The sequence below is a fragment of the Equus quagga genome, chromosome 13 (assembly GCF_021613505.1).
Source record: "Equus quagga isolate Etosha38 chromosome 13, UCLA_HA_Equagga_1.0, whole genome shotgun sequence".
NCBI lineage: Eukaryota > Metazoa > Chordata > Mammalia > Perissodactyla > Equidae > Equus > Equus quagga.
In genome coordinates, this window is record NC_060279.1 from 76634511 (window position 1) to 76650832 (window position 16322).

Here is a 16322-nt window from a genome sequence, read left to right on the forward strand (position 1 = left end):
GTGTCTCCCCATGAGGCTGCCCTGTACAGTTGTGCAAGCTGTACACAAGCCTAGGAGCCACCTTGAAGAGGCCTGGACGGAAGCACCTTGGCTCAGGGCAAAGCTCTGTCCTGGTGTCCGTGGGGCCTCGGCGTTCAGCTGCTCTGCCTGCTGGTCACACTGCTGAGGCTGTGCTTGGCTGCTGGACCCTCTGGGGCAGGGAACGGAGCATGCCACATGGTTCATCTCGGCGATGGCTCAGCAGCTGTAACATTGTCTCAGGGTCCCCTGAGCCGTGGGCCACGTACCACCTGCCCTGTAAGCCAGGGTTTTGTTTGGTGGTGTGAGTGTGGCCGTGTGAGAGGATGTGGAGACCAGATGAGGGTCCCTTGATCTCTGCGATGAGATGAGTTCTGAGCAAAATCTGGGGAGGATGCTGGAAGCCGCTGGGCTGCTCCTGCTGAAAGGGGGCCTGTGCTGACTCCTGCTGCCCTCCCCTCCCTAGGGCTGCAGGGGCCCTGAGTGGGGCTCTTGGAGACAGAAGGTGCCCAATGGTACCTGCACGGAGGGGTCACCCTTTGCCCCTCAAGTCCAAGAGTGAGGTGGGATGTCCCCAGGCCACTCCTTGGGACTGTCACCAGCGGCCTCCACACCAGATCCACCCAGACCAAGGCTGGCACCCCGAGTCGCTAAGGAGGAGTGTTCAGTTCCATCTCTGCCTCCCCCTGGCCAGCAGAGCCATGACCGTGGGGCTGGGCGGCTGGAGGCAGTGGCTGTGGGAGAGCGTGTGCCCCTGGCCCACCCGCTGCCTGGCACCAGTTGCAGCTCTGCTGTGATGTGATAAAATCTGGGGGTCTCCTGTTTGGCCTGCACTGGACACGGGGCTCGGGGAGCGTGAGCCAAACACCGGCCCGTCTCTGAATCCGTGGATCGTGGACATGTGGGGGGCGGCGTGGCTGTGGTGTGGCCGCGACTCCAACTCAGGCTGCTGTGTCCTCCTCCCACAGGGTCTTCACTGAGCAGCGACTCGTCCCCCGTGTCCTCCCCAGCCACCAACCACAGCTCCCCTGCCAGCACGCCGAAGCGCGTGCCCATGGGCCCCATCATCGTCCCCCCTGGGGGCCACAGCGTCCCCAGCACACCCCCCGTGGTGACCATCGCCCCGACCAAGACTGTCAACGGCGTCTGGAGGAGCGAGAGCCGGCAGGTGAGCGCCCCGGGCGTGTGGGTGGAGCTGCCTGTGGCCACAGGTCACAGTGTAGGATGGTGGCCTCCCGCAGGGGAGGACTAGATTTTGGGGTTCAGAGCTGTCACCACCCCCCAACTCGTACTCTCCTGAGCCTCTGTCACCTTGCCTCCAAAATCAGGGTGACAGCAGCGCCTCCCTGGAGGGTCTGTGCAGATTAAGCAAACTGGAGGGTGCTTGTCATCTGGGTTGCACAGCCGAGCGCCACAGGCCAGCCAGGGCTCACACACCAGAGGTTTATCCCCTCCCGCTTCTGGAGGCTGCATGGGTGAGGTCACAGGGTCAGCGGGGCTGGTTTTTCCTGAGGCCTCTCTCCTTGGTATGTAGACAGCCATGTTGTCCCCATGTGGTCATCCCCCCGTGCGTGTCTGTGTCCTGATGGCCTCTTCCTCGAAGGACCCCAGTCCTAGTGGGTCAGGGTCACCCTGATGATCTCATTCACCTTAATCACCTCTTAGACCACATCTGCAAATAGTCACATTCTGAGGTGCTGGGGCTTGGGTTTTCAAGATATGGATTTTGCTTAAAACTGTGTTTGCCTGCCGCAGACGCTTGGTGAACGTTAGCTGTTATTATTATGCTATTGCTCAAACAAGATATTGAGAGAGGAAAATGCCAGCCCACATTTTCACACCTCTATCTTACATTTGAAGCCCGCTGAGGGCGCCCTTGCCCACACTTGGGGGAGTCCCTGGATGTGGCCGCTGCTGGGGGCTGCTCCCGCCTGCCTCGCTCCCCTCGCCCCCGCCCTCCAAGCTTGGAGGGGCCCTTCCCTGATTAAGAATGCTGTCACTGTACTTCTCCCCTGGATTTTCTTGCCTAGTTCCTAGAGGGATGTCGCCACTTAGAAAAATACAGTTGTGCGTCACTTAACGATGGGGACACATTCTGAGAATTGCTTCGTTAGGCAATTTTGTCGTTGTGAACATCACAGAGTGTACTTACGCAAAGCTCAACGGTCTGGCCTCCTGCGCTCCCAGGCTCCATGGCGCTAATCTGTGTTTCCCGTTGGGGTGGGGGCGGTGGGCATCACTCAGGGTCTGTCTCTCCTCTGCCCCTGGATGTGGGGGAATCCCTTAGGCCCTGACCTAGAGAGAGAATCCTCAAGGAACCCAGCGGGGATCCCTAAGTCCCTGGAAACAGCCGTGGCCCGGGACCCCCCGGGTCACCACCTGGCTGAGGCCCCCTGTGCCCATCTTGGCTTTGTTGCCGCCCCTCCCTTGCGTGCAGTTTCAAGATGGCAGGGCCTGGCGGGCAGCTTCCAGCCAGAGGGGTTTGGAGCAGCCTGATTGCCCCTGGTCCTGGGTTGAGGGAGCACGAGGGATCTTCATCAGACTCTCGTGCCTACTGAGGGGCCCTAGCTACCTGCCTCTTCTGACTCGCTCGGGCCCAGGCGGCTTCTGGTCCTGTTGTGTTCCTGGCTCGACCCTGGCTTGTGGCCAGAATTGTCCCCTTTGCTCCCACCTGAGAGGAACCCCCTGCCCTCCCCTGCCAGCAGGACTGTGGGCGCCTTGTAAACATTCTGGAGATTCACCGCCCTACATGGAGGGTCTTAACTGCCTCCAGAACATTTAGTAACCCCGGAGAAGGGGCCGGGGGAGGTGTGCTCCGGCCGTCTCCCAGTGCGGTTCATGTAGCTCCTGCCACCGGGGCGGGCAGCCGGAAGGGACTGGATTAGCAGATGATGTATGGCTCAGCGGCTCCCTCACAAAGGCTCAGCGGAGAGTTTAATCCTTCTGGGGAGGGAGGAGGGGAGTCACATCCTGAAGTCGCAGCCCATGACTCATAGCGGGGAGTAGGGGGGCCTCTGGGCCCCTTCACCGGGGTCACCCGTATTTCCCAGGTAGTGGGAGCTGTGAAAAGACAGACGAAATGAAAAATGGTCTATTTTAAAGCTAACAGGGCATGTCCTGCCTGCCTGACGGAAACCTCTCCCTAATCACCAGAGAATGAAGGATTTGCCTCCCCCGTGTCCTTCTTCCTTTCGTTGCTACAGCTGCGCCTGCAGCCGCTGCTCAGAAATAAAAGCTGCCCACAGAAGCTCCTTGAGGCCGGCCTGGCTGCCACTGCTTGGGTACAGTGAAGTGGCCAGTGAGCCTTCTGGGCCGGGGCCGCTCGGCCCTCCTGCCCTGGACAGCCCCTGTGCGCTCTGGCTGGGCTGACCTCCTTCCCGGTGCCTGTTGCAGCTTGGCAGGCCTTCTGCAAGACGGGAGGCGCGGGGTCTGGCCCACTGAACCCCCTGCCCGCCGGGCCCCCCCCCCGCCAGGTTCCACCGCCCCCCGTTCCTTGTTTGTCCTTGGCGAGGCTGGGAAGGTGCCATCTGGCCCAGCCGCCTTCAAGCAGGGCTTTGTCCTGCCGAGGGGCGAAGGGGGCTTCTGGGGGCGTCTCCGAGCCGGGATGGTGTGCTCGGGCCCCTCACTCTGCTGTTAGATTCAGCAAATGGTGCCAGCAGCACGTGGGAGCAGGGGATGGCCTGGCTTGTCCAGAGCTTCTCCTGGATGTTGTCCTCCGGTTGAGGTTCCTCCAAGGGCTCTGCTGTCCTGGGTTGATGGTCGAGACCCTTGGCTGCCATCTTCCCCCCTGCTCCGTCCCCAGGGGAGGGGGCCTCGCTACCAGCCTGGGGCAAAGCCCAGGCTCCCATCAGTGCTGATCTCAGAGGTCACCTGGGAGGCTGCCGTGACACCTGGGGTCCTAAGGCTTCGCCTACCTTGTCCCCGTCCAGAGAGCATCTGAGGGCCATGCTGGCCCCTTTCAGTGCATCCCAGACCTTGGGCACAGGGCCTCCGCCCCACACTGGCCGCAGCGAGGGGCAGACCCTGGAGTGGGTGGGTTCCAGGTCTCATGCCTCCTCTTCACAGGCGTTTGGCACTTTGCTAGCCTGGCCCTGCGCCCGGCTGGGTGAGGGGTGTGAGGGAGAGCCCAGCGAGCCCTGACCTGGAATAGCCCCTCGCTACATAGTGTAGATGGGAGGGGAAGTGGGGAGGAGTGCGGGGGGGATGATGGCGGCTTGGGGGTGCACGTGCCGTGTGCAAGACCCCCATGCTGATGCTTCAGCCTGCTTCCCACTTATGTCTGTGCAGCCCTCCCGCTGCTCTGTGACCTGCTGCTGTGATGGGCGCATTCAATGGATGGGGAAACTGAGGCCTGGGGCAGTTACGGGACTCGTCTAGGGTCTCTAGGACCAGACAGGAGCCGTCCCTTAAGGCAGGAGTTCTTCCTGCTGTCCGCACAGGCATCTGGAGGACAGGAGTTGGGCTCCCTGCTCTGACCTAGAGTGCGGGTGCGTGTGTGTCCTGCCCTCCACCCCGCCGTGTGCACAGCTCTTCTGGGGAGGGGGAGGTGTGGAGTTCGTCAACCCGCGAGGACCCCACTGGGAGCGCAGGGCCGCGCCAGCACATGGGAAGGGAGCAGATGTTGCTGCTCATTAAAAATTCCAATCAGCGGCCTGTCTCCTTCAATTAATTATCGCTGATGTGTCTTCTGGAGGACCGTGGAGGGCGCGCTGGCTGCCTGGCACCGCGTGTTGGTAAATACGCCTGACGGATGGGCCCTTCTCTGCTGGCTCAGCCCCGTCAGCGGCCTGCTCTGGTGTCACCGTCTGCTGCTGTGAAGACAGAGGGGCTACCAGGCGGGGGGGTGGCTGTGGCTGTCCGTCCTTTGCCATCCACACGTGGAGCTGGATACGCTGGGGCCTCTGCCTCCCGGTCTCCCCGCTCTGACGGAGTAGGCCGGACGTCAGGACAGAGGGGCGGAGAAGGGAGCAAGGCTTCTCCTCGGGGGCGGCCTCAGCCTCGGCGCCTGCCCCTCAGGTCTGGGATGGAACCCTTCTCGGTCCCTGGCCCGTGTCCAGTGCTCATTCCTGGAAAGGCTTCTTATCCTTAGCTGCCAACTCAGGAGACCGAGCCTGCGGTCCCCCTTGTTATCAGGCGTTGGGTGTTTTGTGGCATGGCGGGAACTCGGTGGATGTGGGCTTGTGCCCCTGCAAGCGCCACCTGCTTCCTCTGAGCCCTGGTTCACCATCTGATCACGAGTGGCCAGACCTGACACGGGGGGAGGGGGCGTTGTGCAAATCTGGCCAGGGGGTGACCAAGAGTGTTGGTGTGCGTGTGTGTCCCACAGTTGACCCACAGTTGACGCCGCCACATGAACACCCCTTCTGGGAAGGGCGAGTCTGACATCTTGAACCCATGAGGACCCCGCCATGAGCAGAGGGCCATGCCAGCACGTGGGCAGGGATGTGCCAGCAAGCTCTTAGGGCTCAGGGGAGCCTGTGGCCACTGCCTCAAAGTGCCCCCAGGGCTCAGGGCAGGCCCAGGCTGCTGTCGTCCTCACCTTCAGCCAAGAAGGGCTGTTCAGCCAAGAAGGGCTGTCGCAGGATAGAGCCCCAGGCCGGCAGCTGCTCCAGAATCGAGAGCAAGACCCTGCTGGCCACGGTTAACACTCTCTGAGTGCTGCTGCCTGGCTGCCTTTCAGCCACTCAAATGACAAGAATGGTCAGAACCCTTTGATGGTCTGTGTCCTCGGGTCTGGACACTCCTGTGGACAGGCGTGCAGCACGTCGTCTGTGTGTACGGGGGTGGCATGCCCTGCCCTTGGTCTTGCCCAGGGTCCTCCTCCTCCCCATTCCTGCCCTGAGTGAGCCCGTTTTCTGGTTCCCTGGGGTCCGCCTCCCTGGCCAGGCCCCAGGTCACTCTGTCCAGGCGTCCAAAGCGGGTGGGGCTGCAGCACACAGCCCCTCACCAGTGTGTGCAAAGGTGTCTCCAGACAAGTCGGGCCAGTTGAGGCCCCGCAGCTGCCTGCTCTGGCCAGTGCCAGGGCCACCCCAGGGGTTGGCAGGGGGCAGACTGGCATGTTCAGCCCAGGGGCAGTGCCAGCTTTTCGTCCACATCCCTCTGTGGGCACCAGCAGGGCAGGGTGTCTGTGATGCAGGCTGGCAGCCGTCGGCACAGCTGACACCTCAGCCCTTGGGGGATGCCTGTGTGTGCTGGTGCTCAGCAGGCGGGGTCTCTGGATGGTTCTGTCGTGCCCTGCTGCGGTGTGGAGCTGCCTGGGGTGCCAGGCTCAGTGTCACCCAACTCCCCCCAGGTTTGCAGCTGGTGTGGCCTATGGGGAACCCATGCCAGCAGGGAGGGCGTGGGGGTTGTGTGAGGCGGGGAGCCCTCACGGGTGCTCATCCAGGTGACCCCAGTTTTCCTGGAGGGAAGTTTTGTTTTTTCCCGTTGCACTGAGGACAGAACAGCTCCCCGGGTGGGTTTCAGCCCAGACCTGCCTGTCGTTGGAACCCGTGTTCTCCCTTCTCACCGTTCTGCCTCCCGTAACATGTATACAGCGGGTTTGGGTAGAAAACCGTCAGGAAAGGACGTCTCAGGAACGTGCACTGAGCTGGAGCCTTCCTGTGCGTTTGGATGGAGATCCAGCCTGTCCTGCGGGCAGCCCTCCCCAGCCCTCCGCCCTGACCCACTGCTCCCTGCTCTCCAACAGGACACTGGCTCTCGGGGCAGCAGCGGCGGTCGGGAACGCCTCATCGTGGAGCCGCCACTGCCCCAGGAGAAGGCGGGGGGCCCGGCCATCCCCTCCCACCTGCTCAGCACGCCCTACCCTTTCGGCATCTCCCCCAGCCCAGTCGTGCAGGATTCCCGCTTCCCACCACTCAAGTAAGTTTGTGAATGAGGGTTTGGAGGGATGGGCGCACACGCATGCTCAGGTCTGGGTCCCTGAGGCTGGCTCTGAGGCTTTGGTCACCTTGTCTGGCAGCCTGGGTCTGTACCAGCTGAGGCTGGGAGCTGCGAGATGGTGGCTCAGCCCCAGGCCTGTGGCCCCGTCTGCGCCTGCTGTCTGTTTCCATACTGAGGTGATGGCCGCCTCTCTCCCACTGCCTGAACCCTGGGTTCTTAGGATCAGGGGTCCCCCAGGCTGCGGGTAACAGGCCTAACCTGCTGGTGAGGACAGCAAGGGGCCAGGTGAGCTCAAGGAGCAGTAGTTGCCCACCCCTGTGCCCGGGCCTCCTTGCAGATCTGGCATCTTGTCGGTGAGAGCCAGCACCTGTGCCTGGAGACCCCTCCTTCTGGGAGGGGCATGGAGAGGTGGCCCACTTCCCAGCCTGGAGCAGGCATTCCGCTCACCTCTGTCTTGTCCTTTCCTGTCCGTCCTGCCTGTAGCCTCCAGCGGCCTGTGCACCATGTGGTGCCCCCCAGCACAGTGACCGAGGACTACCTGAGGAGCTTCCGGCCCTACCACACCACCGAGGACCTCCGCATGTCCTCCCTACCTCCCCTCGGCCTCGACCCAGCCACCGCCGCCGCCTACTACCACCCTGGCTACCTGACCCCGCACCCCTTCCCCCACCCGGCCTTCAGGTGAGGCGTCCTAAGACTACCCCCACCACAGTCCCCACCCAGGGCCATCACCCGACCTGCTCTCGTGTCCAGCCAGTGGTCTGCTTATGGCACAGTGGAACCCCACTGGGGCCCAGAGCGGCCCCCACCACAGCCTTCTGCATTAGCTGTTAGGAGTCTGCTCCTGGGAGAAAGTTCTCCTCATTGTTGGAGCTGTCTTTTCCCCCGCTCCTCCCTCTCATCATGGCTCCGCCAGTGCACACAACATTAGTAGACAGCACGTGGGTTTAGGTAGAAGAGAGACTCCTTTGCTGTGTAACCAGCTACCTGGTGGAAATGCGTGCCATGTCACTGCTTTGTGTAGAAGCTTCCTGAACCCCAACCTGACGAGTCTGTAGTTATGATGTGAACTGTTCCTCCCACAGACCCGGAAGGGCCTCTCCACTGGGCCACGCTGGCCTGGCCTGGCTGAGCTGAGGGGTAGCAGGCAGGGCCTCAGCCCTGAGTTGTTGGCACCTGGTGCCTCTGTTGGTACGGGGCTTTGGGGCTGGCTGTGGCCGTGGCTCCATCTACTTGGCCTTGGTAGAGGCTCCATGGTCCCTCTGCCCTGTCCAGCGTGCTCAGATCAATAGATGGCCCCGGCCGGGGCCCCTGCTCGTAGGGCTGGGGCCTGCCTTTTTTCCGTTTATCCTTGGTGCTCACTGGGCCTCGTCTTCTTGCACAGGATGGACGACTCCTACTGCCTGTCGGCCCTGCGGTCCCCCTTCTATCCCATCCCCACCCCTGGCTCCCTGCCCCCGCTGCACCCGTCGGCTATGCATCTCCACCTCTCCGGGGTCCGATACCCCCCTGAGCTCTCCCACTCGTCGCTGGCAGCGCTGCACTCAGAGCGGATGTCCAGCCTCAGCGCCGAGAGGTGAGCAACATGCCGGCCCAGAGCCCCCACTGCTCCTCCTGCTCCGGGCCGCAGAGCGGGGAGAAGCCCAGGCTGAAGCCTGCTCAGCCAGTTGCGTGTAGCTGGGGGCCCCTCAGCCACTCCTGTCCTCAGTTTGCTCATCTGCAAAGTGGGGTGGTGACAGTTGATGCTCCAAGCCCCTAGACAGTGCGTGGCCTTGTGGTGCTCAGAGTCGTCAGCCTCCTAATGTGAGCACTCGGCGATGCTTAGGGAGTTTGTACGCAACTTGCCATCCAGTGGACTTGAGTTTCCACCGTGTTAACAAAGGCAGAACCTTGCTTATCCCTCCATTCTTCAGATTAGAACGCGGGGTCCTTCACAGAGCCTTGGGCTTGGGTGGCACTTCCTCACTCCTGGGAATTCTCTGGAACAGACTGTCCCTGGTCCCGCCTGTACCCTCTGCAGTGGGGTTCACCCTCTCTTCCCGCTCACCTCGCAGGCTGCAGATGGACGAGGAGCTGAGGCGGGAGCGGGAGCGAGAACGGGAAGCTGACCGGGAGCGGGAGAAGGAGCGGGAGCGGGAGAAGGAGCGCGAGCGGGAGAAGGAGCTAGAACGCGAGCGCGAGAAGGAGCGGGAGCTGGAGCGCCAGCGGGAGCAGCGGGCCCGTGAGAAGGAGCTGCTGGCGGCCAAGGCGCTGGAGCCAGCCTTCCTTCCTGTGGCGGAGCTGCATGGGCTGCGGAGCCACGCCACGGAGGAGCGGGTCAAGCCCTCGGAGCAGTTGACCCCCACCCGAGCAGGTGCCCAGCCTGGGTCCCTGGGGTGGGGGTGCTGGAGGGAGAGCCCTGTGCCACCCGAGTGTGGGCTGGATGTGGTGGCCTGCTGGTCAGTCTGACAACCAGCTCTCCAGGGAAGGGCCTGACTTTGCACTGTCTGCCAACTTCTGTGACACAAAGAGTGACACTGTGGCCGGTGTCAAGCCACAGACTTGATGTCACTGAACAGGGAGTGGGAAGAGAGAGGCACAGGGCCACGGTTCAGATATAGTAGGCATAGATGAGTTCAAGAATATGCATGAGGTAAAATGGAGCAAAAGCATTAGGAAGTGCTGGTTTAGAAGACTTTTTTACCTTTGTTTTTAACGTATTTTGTTCTATTGTAAGCACTTACAGTCTGATTCTCAGTACTAGCTGGTTCAACGGCCAGCACGATTCCTGAGAACTGCGCAGCCTGCTCCAGCGCCCACTGGTGTCTGCTCGGGCCGAGCGCTTCCTGCACGCGCCCCTCAGGCCCCTGTCGGTTGTCTGTGGAAAGGGCCCTTTTGAAGGGCCGTTGGGGGCAGGAGCAAAGGGGCCGGGCGCCAGCTGGGCCTGGCATGCGAGCTCCCGCCGTGACGGCCTTTCTCCCCACAGAGAAGCTGAAGGACGCGGGCCTGCAGGCGCCCAAGCCCGTGCCGCACCCCTTGCACCCGGCGCCCGCCCCCCACCACGCCGTGCCCAGCCTGCTCTCCAACCAGGGCCTCTTCTCTCTGCCGGGGAGCAGCGCCGCCACGGCCCTGCTGATCCAGCGCACCAACGAGGAGGAGAAGTGGCTGGCGCGGCAGCGGCGCCTGCGGCAGGAGAAGGAGGACCGGCAGTCGCAGGTGTCGGAGTTCCGGCAGCAGGTGCTGGAGCAGCACCTGGACATGGGCCGGCCCCCGGCGCCCCCCGAGGCAGAGCACAGGCCCGAGAGTGCCAGGTGGGGCCCCGCAGGGGCGGGGAGGGAATCCCACAGGGGCAGGGGGTGTGGGTGTCTTCACGCTCGGGTTTGCTCAGAGTCGTATCGAGCACCTGCGGATTGCCCTGGATCGGTGGTCTCGCTCCATTTCATCTTCATCTTCTAATCCCGTTTTGCCCACAAGGAAGCAGAGACTCTGAGGGGGAACCAGGGTCGCTCAAAGGTGCCCCATCCCTATTTAACGAGGCCAACTAAGCCTGTGTCCAGAGCCAGGGGCGCTTCCCCCACCACCCCGCTGCGTGTGTCCCCATGGCACCCTCAGAGCATGAGGGAGAAGCTTTGATGGTTAGAGCTCTTTCCGTCTCCCTCTGCTTTCAAGCCCAAACTTTTTTTTAATGAGAAAGGGACTGCCTTTAATTTTTATTTAAATGAAAAACTAACTTTATAGCTTTTGTAGTAAAAAGTGTACCCAGTTCCCAGCTCCCTTATAAGAGGATTGCCCGGGAGGCCTCTGTGCCTGTCTCTGGGACCCCCGGCTGCTGACACTTGCCTGTGAGCTGGGCCGCTTCTTACTGCCGCCCCGTGGACCTCCCCACTCCCTTGTTGGTCTGGCTGTCACCTGGTGTAGTGTCCCCCAGCCCCCGTCCCTCCAGGGCTGCTGCTGAAGGGCCGGGCTGAGGCCCTCCAGGAGTGCTGGTGGGGGGAGCTGGCCAGGCCTCAGTGACACTGGACACGGCTTTCCTTCCTGGGCTTCAGTTTCCTCAGCTGTGCACACAGGAGGGTGGATGGGAAGATTTCTGAGGGTCTTTCCAGCTCTTGGCATCTGGGGTGTTTTTAGTGTCCGCTCGCTCCCTCTCTCCTTCCTCCAGCTTCTGGCTGGCTGCCGGGCGTTCTTGCCGTGTCCTGGGCTCGGCCAGCCTGTCCACCAGTCCTGCCTTGGCGTCCCCTGAGTAGGGCAGCAAGGGGGTTTGCTGGCGAATTGGGCGTGACTGGGAGTGAGCTGTCGCAGGCCCCCGGCCAGCTCTCCCTGCAGCCTCCAGCCCACTCTGCCGACGGCGGTGCTGCCCGACATGGCCAGTGAGGTCCCCTTTGCTTTTCTGGGCCCACCCGGAGGCATCACAAAGGCTCAGCCTCGTCTGCCTCTGAGCACCCTCTGCCCCGCTAACTCCCCTCGCTCCCAGGGCCCTGGGAGAGCAGCTGCCCATGTCTGGCATCTCCGAATGAAACGTGGGTGCTCTGACTCCCGAGGGCATCTTCCTCTGCTCGGGCCCCGGGATCCCAGGCCAGCACAGGCCTGTGTGCTGCTGCCTCCAGCGGGGCTGGCCTCTGTCTCAGGACCTAGCGGCCCTGTGCAGGCCTGGGGCGTGGAGGGGAAACAGGGCGCCTGACCCTCGCCTGGCCTCTGCTCCAGCTGAGCTGGCAGCATGCTCGGCCCTGCAGCAGTGCCAACTTGACGTTCTGATGGGCCCTTGTGCCAGGAGCTAGGAAACCATTCAGTGCTGGGCTCCAGTGCGTGAAATGATTCTGCTGCTGGCTTTTATTCCTTTGCTGTCTGCGTAAGGACACGCACCTTCTTGCTATGGTTCTCTTGTCCTCCGTTGAGTGAGGTGCAGTGGCACTGGGGCGGTCTCCCAGCCTGGGCTTGCGAATAACCAGGAGGAGCCGTGGCGGCTGTGGTTGAATGTCCCTCCCCTTTGGCCAGGCAGGGAGAGCTCAGAGAGCCTGGTCAAATGCCTGCCGTGGCCTCTGGCCCTGCTCCTTCCATCCCCTCAGACTTTTACCTGGATCACCTGGGCAGTACGGAGCTTCCCTTAAAAAAACAGATAAGCTTTAGAAAAACAACAGCCAAATAGCCCCTTCTGAGTTGAATCTTGTTTTAAACGCACTGAGGAAAGAGCCATTCGGTCCAACTGCTGTCAGAGCTGCTTGTCTGGTGGGCGGTCCCTTCCAGTTCCCTCCCTGCCTGCATGTGAGGGGTGCCGTGCTGCAGCGGGTGGCCTGGCCCCCTGGTCAGGCCCCGACCCCGGTTCTGGAAGACCCTGGGGTGTAGCTGCTGGTTTGGGACCACGTGGCCTTGCTGCAGTTTTGACGGGGACCACTGGGGGTCGGCAGCGGCACAGGCCCGCCCCGGCTGTGAGGGTCTCCCTAGAGATGGGTCTCCCCACCCCCCTGGGCTGAGCGGGCCCAGAAGCCTGTCTGTCTTGCTGCTGTCTGCAAGGACAGTGAGGAGAGGGGAGTAATGGCCCAGTGGAAGGTATCCAGCTTGCCCTCCATGACCTGCCCACTGCTGGGCATGTCTGGAGCTGGGCACAGGAGCCCTGTTCTATTCTCTACGGAACGGGTCTCCCTGAGGAAGAGAGATGAGGGTCTGACCTTACGGAGTTCGTGGGAATTCAGGAAGTGGTGGAGCAGAGTGAGCTGTTGCAAGGTCCCAGTGAGAAACGCGACAGATGGCAGGTCTGGCCTGGGCCTGAGACCTTCTCTGCTCTCAGCAGCAGTGTCCACCCACCATGTCCTCTCATAAGTCGGTTACACGTAGCTGCCTTGAGCTGTTTGAAGAGGAAGTAGAGCCACGTGGAAGCGTGTCCTTCCCTCCAGCCCCTGTCCAGGGGCTCAGGAGGCCTCACGCCCCTCCAGCTCTGGCTCTCTTGGGTCCCATCTGGGCCGTCTCAGAGGCTGCCTCTGCACTGGGGCTCTGGCAGGCAGCCTGGAAGTCCCGGGGGTGGCTGGCATCCCTGCTCTCCCGTGACTGATGGCTTGGTCTGTTTACCCCCCAGGCCAGGACCAACCCGCCATGAACCGGGCAGCCGAGACCCCCCGCAGCACTTTGGCGGGCCCCCGCCCCTCATCTCGCCCAAGCCACAGCACCACTCGGTGCCCACAGCCCTCTGGAACCCGGTGTCCCTGATGGACAGCACGCTGGAGACACGGCGGGCCCCTGAGAGCCACCCTCTGCACAGCCATCCTGCCCCGTTCGAGCCCAGCCGCCAGGCGGCCGTCCCGCTGGTGAAGGTGGAGCGGGTCTACTGCCCGGAAAAGGCAGAGGAGGGGCCCCGGAAGCGCGCGCCCACCCCCCTGGACAAGTACCAGCCGCCCCCACGGGAGGCAGGGAACCTGGAGCACCAGACCTTCCCTCACGGGCCTGGGCCCTTCCTGGCTGAACTCGAGAAGTCCACCCAGACCATCCTGGGCCAGCAGCGGGCTTCCCTCAGCCAGCCAGCCACCTTCGGGGAGCTCACTGGGCCCCTGAAGCCGGGGTCGCCCTACCGGCCCCCAGCGCCACGGGGCCCTGACCCTGCCTACATCTACGATGAGTTTCTGCAGCAGCGCCGGAGGCTGGTCAGCAAGCTGGATCTGGAGGAGCGCAGGCGGCGAGAGGCCCAGGAGAAAGGTCTGCTCTCCCTGGGTGTCCCGACCTCCCAGCCCCGGGGAACAGCAGGGCACCTGCTCAGCCCCTCCCTCCCCTGCATCTGCTTACAGCTCTGGGGCTCTAGCAGCACCAGGGAGCAGGTCCCTGGCATCTGTGTGGCTCCCTGACACCTCCGCTGGGGAGACACACCCAGGGCTGCTTGCCTGTCCTGCCACAATGCATATTGTCCCAAAAAGCCGAATCAAAGCCTGTCTGTAAAGACAGTTCTACAGACGTGCACAATTAATAAATGATGAACAGAGGCTAATAAGATGGTTTTAAATATTAATAGTGCAGTGTAATGGGAGGAAGCTGTCGAGAGAGTGGGCCTGGGTGCAGCGGGGCTCCTCATATGGGACTGCCACCATCAATTGCAGGCAGGCGGGGTGGGGGCAAGAGTGGGAGATCGGGCCACCTCTGGCTCCTGCTCTTGCCAGGGGAGGGGCGCCCCAGCCAGCAGCTCCTTGGGTTCCGCAAAGAGCCAAGAATAGGTGAGCAGGCCCAGGGTGAAAGTGGCTGTCCCCCACTTGCACCCCCATCTGACCAGGAGGCAGCGAGGGCTCCAGACCAGATTCCTTTTTCCTGCTGGAAGCCTGGGGCCTGTGCAACATAGAATTGAGCCTTTTAGCCAGAATCTGGGGCCAGGGCCAGGTCTTTCTGGGTGTTGGTCTGGGCTAGGCTTAGGGCCCAAAGAGGATTTTTCTTCCCCGCTCACCTTGTGAAGAATGGGGGAGTCCCCCGGTGCCCTTGGGTACGGCGGTTCTGCTGCTGCGATCTGCACGTGCGTTTGCATGCATGCTCTGTGCCTTTGAGAGGACAGGGACCCGAGTGTGCCTCTCCTCTGCTGGGAAATGGGCCCAGATGGCCCCAGCAGGAGGGAGTGGATGTGCACAAACAGCCTTGCGTTGCCATGGACACGGCCCTGGGCCTGTGTGATGAATGGTACCCTGCTGAGGGAGCAGCGTCAGCCCAGGGACAGCCTGGCCACTCGGGGGCTGTGGGTCCAAGGGGAGTCTGGTGCCTGCCATCCCTGAAAGATCCTAGGACTGGGGGTTGATGCGCTTTTCCACCTGGGATGAAAGGAATCCAGGTTTTGGGGTGCTCAAAGAGGCCAACAGGGCCCGGTCTGACAGGTGGGTCTGCACACACATCACAGGGTATCCCACATCCACTGGTCAATCAAGGCTCCTTGCTTAGCTGAATAAACGTGTTTTTGCCACCAGGCTACTACTATGATCTGGATGACTCTTACGATGAGAGTGATGAGGAGGAGGTCAGGGCGCACCTCCGCTGCGTGGCCGAGCAGCCGCCCCTCAAACTGGACACATCCTCTGAGGTATTGAGCTCTCATTGCTGCTGTGTCAGGCTATGGGCTGGACTGCTGGTGCCCACATGGATGTCTGCCTCTTGGCTTCCCCACCGTCCCAGTTGATCCCACACTTACTGGGATCCCCCTGCGCTGCTTCATTTCTCTGCTGTCCGCAGGTGTCTAGGCATGCCGGCAGGGTCCTCCTCACTGGCCGACACAGAGTTGGCCACAGCACACGGGCTTTGAGGACCCCAGGAGGGGCCCCTGAGACAGTGGAAGCACGCCACCGCCAGTGGTTTCAAACTCATTTGTTCTCTTTCCCAATCTAGAAGCTAGAGTTTTTGCAACTTTTTGGCTTGACCACCCAACAGCAGAAGGAGGAATTGCTGACCCAGAAGCGGAGGAAGCGACGGCGGATGCTGAGAGAGAGAAGCCCCTCGCCCCCGACGATTCAGAATAAGCGACAGACACCTTCGCCGAGATTGGCGCTGTCTACCCGCTACAGTCCCGACGAGATGAACAACAGCCCCAACTTTGAAGAAAAGAAGAAGTTCCTGACCGTCTTCAACCTCACCCACATCAGCACTGAGAAGAGGAAAGGTATGGCCTGGCTCGGGCCTGCTGGGGACGGGGCTCATTAGGACAGCTGGGAGCTTCCAAGAAGCAGGTGGACCCCTGGAGTCCTGGGGTGTCCTGGGCCCACACGGCAGGTGGAATCTGAAAATGCCTCAGTCCTGGGGCTCTCTTGGCTCCCCAAGGAAGCAGCTGCTCTGCTCTCACAGACCTGCCCGTGTCTCTTCGCCATCCCGCCTCTCTCCCTCTGAAACTCAGATCGCCCCATTCAAAGCCTGTCTTCTCTTGTTGCGTCCCTGCTGGAATTGAAGGCTCGCTGGTGTTTGTATATAAAGCCTGCTGTGAGCTTGATGGCTGTTCTTGTCACTTGTCAGACCTCCTAGCACCTGAGAAGGCAGGTCTGGTGACCCCTCCTGTGGCAGGGCTGCAGCTCCACGGTGGTGGGCATTTCCTCTTGGTGGGCCGCTGCCACGGCCCACTGGGCTTCACGTTCTCAACGGCAGGAGGTCGAGGGTGGTGTGCGCCTCCAGCAGAGCTACGTGAGGCCGACTCTTGGCCTGGAGTCCGTAGTGTAGAAGAAAGGCTGCGGCTTCATCTCTTCTTGGGGGGATCCTCTTCCTTTGCACACTTAGGGCCGGGGTGTTGGTTCAGGTGAGAACTTGGACTGTCTGGTGTGCTCATTTGCACACGTCCAAGTCCCCTCGCTGAGACCTGGTCGCCTCTGGAGGGCAGGCAGAAGGAAAGCAGAAATGCCTGTTGGTCAATTGCTTGAGTCTGCTTATTTCATTGTTGGGGTGTAGAGTTTACTCTGTTCTTAACCAGTAAGCTGGAATTCTTGCTTTCCCTTAAAGGGGCGCTGATG

General features: G+C 61.7%; 1 protein-coding gene across 2 annotated transcripts in view; it reads left to right on the forward strand.

Moving 5' to 3' along the window:
• Positions 1-16322, forward strand: part of GSE1 (Gse1 coiled-coil protein) — a 404686-nt gene that overhangs the window by 376896 nt on the left and 11468 nt on the right. For both annotated transcript variants that reach the window (XM_046680251.1, XM_046680252.1), the window contains 9 exons: positions 987-1186; positions 6707-6879; positions 7384-7581; positions 8285-8476; positions 8955-9253; positions 9866-10190; positions 12947-13560; positions 14802-14914; positions 15217-15487. In XM_046680251.1, the coding sequence (XP_046536207.1) occupies positions 987-1186; positions 6707-6879; positions 7384-7581; positions 8285-8476; positions 8955-9253; positions 9866-10190; positions 12947-13560; positions 14802-14914; positions 15217-15487 (2385 nt within the window). The remainder of the gene's footprint in view (positions 1-986; positions 1187-6706; positions 6880-7383; positions 7582-8284; positions 8477-8954; positions 9254-9865; positions 10191-12946; positions 13561-14801; positions 14915-15216; positions 15488-16322) is intronic.